General features: G+C 36.6%; 1 protein-coding gene across 1 annotated transcript in view; it reads left to right on the top strand.

Annotated features, from left to right (window-relative positions):
- The window catches only part of RAB18 (RAB18, member RAS oncogene family), a 13,362-nt gene extending 8,819 nt beyond the window's left edge, over positions 1-4,543 (top strand). The window contains exons 5-7 of the mRNA XM_026048781.1: positions 1,355-1,473; positions 1,554-1,620; positions 3,221-4,543. Coding sequence (XP_025904566.1) covers positions 1,355-1,473; positions 1,554-1,620; positions 3,221-3,396 — 362 coding nt within the window. The 3' untranslated portion in view covers positions 3,397-4,543. The remainder of the gene's footprint in view (positions 1-1,354; positions 1,474-1,553; positions 1,621-3,220) is intronic.
- The last annotated feature ends 728 nt before the right edge of the window (positions 4,544-5,271 follow it).

Here is a 5,271-nt window from a genome sequence, read left to right as displayed (position 1 = left end):
TTTTTTTTTTTTTTTTTTTTGGCTCTTTGCTTTCCTGTACTGAGGGGTATTACGTTGTCAAAATCACTTAGGAAAGAGTACTTGGGAGTATAAAAAGCTCCAGTCAGTGGAAGAAACCCAGGCCAAATACCATAATTGCAATTTTATAATGAAATACATCTTTTGTATATGAAAACCTATTAACTATGTGCTGAGCTCTGAAGTTCTGCTTTTTCATTGCAAGAAATGAGGGGTTAAAGAAATTGAGGATAGGTAGAGAAGATGGTGTTTTTTAGATTTTGTTTGAAGCTGCCTTTGATTTCAGAGGATTTTTAAGACTGGCTGTACAATTACTATGTCTAGTTACGTTCTTAACTTGAAATAACTTGTGTTATGAAACTGTTCCTGGTATATTTTGTGTGTACTGTTTCCTAGCTTTGAGGTAGATTGTCTAAGTATGGCAAGAGATACTTGTCAAGTCACTTTCACTTGCTGGCACTTAACTTGCTCCTAGTTGTGGAGAGCCCTAACAGTAAGCAAATACAGTCTGGGAACCTGACAGTTCTGCTGCTGAGATTGCTCTCTGACTTTTTTCTTCCTGAATAGGCCTCTGTTAAACAACTTCCTAAAGATCATCTTAATCTGTTAAAGCCAAGCTGTGGGTTTGATTTCAGCCAATATTTTATGTCAGCCAGACCATGTGAAATAAGAATATGAAGGAAAAAATAGCTTGAAGTGCTGCCTATTGTAGCTTTAAAGTTAGATAATCACATGGATGGTAGTTTTTAAGGTAGCAAGGTTTGCATTTTGTCTGCAATTTTGTCTGCAATTTCTTCTCTTAACTTTGCTTACTGCTTATACTTTACACAATACTGCATAGATTGAAACACTAAAATACTGAGAAACCTGTGCTATGGTTCAGTATTTCACTGGGATTTTTGAGGGCCGGATGATACCAAAAAAGCTGTTTCCTTCCTTAGCTAAATCCACGACACTGCAGCAGTCGTACACAAGTCTTAATTATCACAAGTGAGGGAGAGGCTCGATGCAGAGGACTGTCATCCTTCTGGCATATCTTATGTGTAATGTTGCTTGTAATGAGAATGCTGCAGCGGAGGTCTACAAGCATATAGTTCTTTGGAGAGTGATAGTCTCTAGCCTGAAAACCTGGTTGTATAAACACAAATTCTTCTGTGAACAGAAGGTTACAGAATATTAAATTGGCCCAGTGTCAGCAGTGATTGTTGGAGTCCTTGAAACTTCACTTTGTTTTTTGTGTATTCAGAAAGCTAAAAGTCATTTTTGCTTAGTTTGTAATGAAAGCTCTGTTTATTGGGGAAAAAAGCTGCAAAATAATATTGCTGATATCTTTCAGTTTATGATGTCACGAGAAGAGATACCTTTGTCAAGCTGGATAACTGGTTAAATGAATTGGAAACATACTGCACAAGGAATGACATAGTTAAAATGCTAGTTGGAAACAAGATTGATAAGGTAAACTGAATTTAGCTGTGACAAATGGTCTGTTACTGTATATTGGTCATAGTACATATTAATACTATGTCTTATTGTAGGAAAACCGTGAAGTTGACAGAAATGAAGGTCTCAAATTTGCAAGAAAACATTCCATGTTATTCATAGGTATGTTACAGATATTTGTAAAGATAATCTTGTTGTTTTTTTTTCTTTTCTGTTACATAATGAAAACTACTCCTCCTGGATTCTTGGTAGTCTTTTAAAATACAGTCCAATTAATGCTACTCAGCTGCAGGAGCTGTGGGGGTCATGGGTGTTCTCATCTTGTTGAGATTGCCTCTATCTATATTCAGATGTTGAGCTGTAGCTGAGCACGCTGAGATGCATAAGGATTAAGGATGGAGTTCTGGCCTTTCTGTTTTCTGACAGGACCTTTTTAGCCTTTTTTGAAGCTTTTATTACTTGTCTGGTGTTCCAGAGCGAATAGCTAATTGAATTAAGAAGAGTAGCGAAATGAAAGATGGAAAAGTGGTAGTAGTGGCTGGCTTTCAGTTTAGCAAAGGGGCTGGTGCTGGACAGAAATCTGCCTTAAAATAGTGCTGTAATGTCAGTAACTTGTAAGAGGTGAGTGAGGTGGAATAGTTACAAAATCATGAGTGTAGGAAAAGGTGTCTGTCTTGTTGCAAAATGAGAATTGTCTTGGAGTCAAACACTAGTGGTAATAAATGACTTCTCATGCACAAGTTTACCTGTTTCATTTAAGGAACAGCAAGGATTGTTTTAAAGGATGAATCTAGTGGAAAAGTAGTTCCTTGAGAGTTGCTGCTCTTAGGTTGTGTTCCTTTCCTCYGATCACTCGTGCACCTTTGCTTAGTACTTCACTGTATTTGTTTCTGGCTTTGTCAGATGTGGAAATGGAGGAAGCTTCAATTTGGAGTACAGGATGTTAAATGCATGGGAGGTGAAAAGAAGTGGGTAACTTAAAATGTGTAAAATTAAGCTAGATATGACAGAGCTGTGTAGAGGAGTGGGGTGATCTTACCACAGAACTGAACAGTTACAGATGGCATCTGTTTGCTTTCATAGCATATGCTCCGAACAAAAGTTTCTTGGACTTAACTAAAGATCCTAAATGAGATTGTAGAACAAATGAGATCCTTTATTACAGGATGAGCTATATCCTAGAGAACTGTGTGCTGTGGAGTTTCTTGCTGCTTATGATCAGATAGTGCTGGGGTTCTCATCAGTGTGGAGAACTGAAATGTGCAATAGTGACAGATTTATCAGACATCTTGAGGTGGTAGAGCCTGTTTCTTTCTACTGAAATGTTTTCCATATATTCATACCAAGTGGATAAAAACAAAGCTAGGGTATAGTGGTGCAGTGATGTTCATCGTGGAAGCCATTTTTTTATAGGAGAGTCTTTGAGGTGCTGCCTTATGTGACGGTATGAGCCTATATATCTGCAACATTTGGTGTGGTTGCATTGCTGTAGACTATAATGTGTAAGTGGTGCTGTCTCCTGCAACATAGTGGATTTCTTTACTGTTAAGCTTGCTAAAATTATACTAATGATGAAACTACCAGAGCTTATGATTGTGTGCAGCTTGTTAATAAGTCTCACATCCCAGMTGTGTGTCTCAGTACTGATGCTAGAAGTTGTGAATAACTCAGGGTTGTAGGTTGAGTTAATTGAAAGAAGAACTACTGAGAAGTTATTGGTGGAAGCCATGCTAACATGTAATTTCTTGCATCCCTTCTCCAGAGGCAAGTGCAAAAACATGTGATGGTGTACAGTGTGCCTTTGAAGAACTTGTTGAAAAAATCATTCAGACTCCTGGACTGTGGGAGAGTGAGAGCCAAAACAGAGGTGTAAAGTTAACAAACAAGGAAGAACGATATGGAGGAGGAGCATGTGGTGGATACTGCTCTATGTTATAAACTTTGGGAAGCTTTTTTCTTTGCATATTTAAACAGATAGTGACATCTTTCTGTAAATAAATTCATTAAATGCTATTTTTAGGGACCTTGCAGTTTGCACATATTTGTTTTGTATCATGGCAGTGAACACTTGTAGGAAAAAATGCTCTGCAGCTTTTCCAGTTTGAGAACACTGTGGTAAGCATGCCCMGTTTGCAATCTTCAGGTTTTTATAAGTAGCATAAATAATGTGCAAGAACAAATGCACCCAGATTTTTTTGCTCATATACATTCATCAAGTAACTACTCTTAAAAAAACTCATTTAACATATAGAGATGACTACATTGCCTGCTTTTTGTCTCATTTTTAGATATTCTTGAAGTTATAGAAAAACACAGTATGCACAAATTCCCCAAACCATGCGAGCTATAAGTACTACATTTCATGTCTTCTAGTATAATGCTTTTTTTATGGTATTAAAAATAGCATGATTATACAATTCTCTAGACGAATCTGCTAAATTTTTCTYTCAGCAGAACTGTCTAAAATATGAACTGGCACAGGCAATAGTTTCCGCACTCTTTTGAAGAGATGCTTTGAAAGCTTCCTTTGCAAAGCTGGAGAATACTGTTTTTTTTCATTTTCTTTCTATTTTTTTTTTTCTTTTTAATCATTGCTTCGGTTGACCACTTAACTGGAGTTTTAATCCTCTGATATTTATATACTACATTCATGATACTCTTGCACACTAAGTTTTTATGATGCGGTCTTCTCTAGACCTGCCACAGAAAGTCTTCATTTTGGCAACGGGTTTGAATGACATCTTATTCTTTTATTGTGACTCAGTTTACCACACCTCAGTACAGACACCTAATTTTCCTAAATATTTGTAATGTAACTTAAGCTCAAACTGTAGCTCACTATGACTATGAAGATCTGTATCACGTCTGCTTTGTGTGGCTACTTGTTCTGAAATATAGCTTCCCATCCCAGACATTAAATGGGAAGTTATACAGCTTTTGGATCTCTGTATGGAAAATACTATTGCAATGAGTATTCACTTGAATTTACTGTAACAAAGCCAATGGTTTGTTTCAGAAGACTTGTATAGACTAATAAATTTTTTTTCCACAGTATTCAACTTTTCTAACCTCTTCCTATTGTAGAGTTGTATATTTTCTAGTACGTACAGTTTTAAAAAGGTCAGAAATTATCCCTCCTTAAAAAGTGATTTCTGATGGATAAGACAAGGATGCCATGTTAATTTTTAAAAATAATCACTATAGTGCAATGGGAAACTGTACTACYGGGCAGTTTCTTGTGAATATAGTGATTTAGAGTACCTTTTATTACAGCAAGGTTTTGTGTACGTGTCAGCATACATGATATGTATTTCACAGCAGATTTAACTGCGTATGTTAAAATACACTTTGTCCTTCACATGGAWACTTTTTCTATTCTGTTTTTCACTTGCTAAAAAACCAGTACTAAATGTGAAGACTTAACCATGCTAGTTGTTTTTTACCAAATATTGTATCTATGGTATTGTTAATGTAGTAGGATAATTTAAATATGTAAATGTGATTAATAGYGAATGCACATATGTGTTGTATTAAAGTGTTAGATTTGTATTCCTGTTCGTGACACAGCAAATGAGGGCTCAACAAGTCATTCTTGTTAGTATTGAGGTTTCTGTGGATATCTGTCTTACGTAGGCTAGCAGCTAGGGAAAACTTCCAGAAGCATTAAAACTCTGAACAAGCGGCTGTTATTTTAGTGTTATTTCAGTAACGCTGGACAAAGTGTCACGATGCTGCTGGCAGATTCCTGTGACTTGTTTCCATGCCTCTTTCCCCGTTAATGTGGGTGCATCCTTGTATCAGGAAGAACCTTAA

This window comes from Nothoprocta perdicaria, unplaced genomic scaffold (assembly GCF_003342845.1).
Source record: "Nothoprocta perdicaria isolate Ctin4 unplaced genomic scaffold, notPer1 scaffold_57, whole genome shotgun sequence".
Classification (NCBI taxonomy): domain Eukaryota; kingdom Metazoa; phylum Chordata; class Aves; order Tinamiformes; family Tinamidae; genus Nothoprocta; species Nothoprocta perdicaria.
This window is presented reverse-complemented; position numbering and strand designations above follow the sequence as displayed.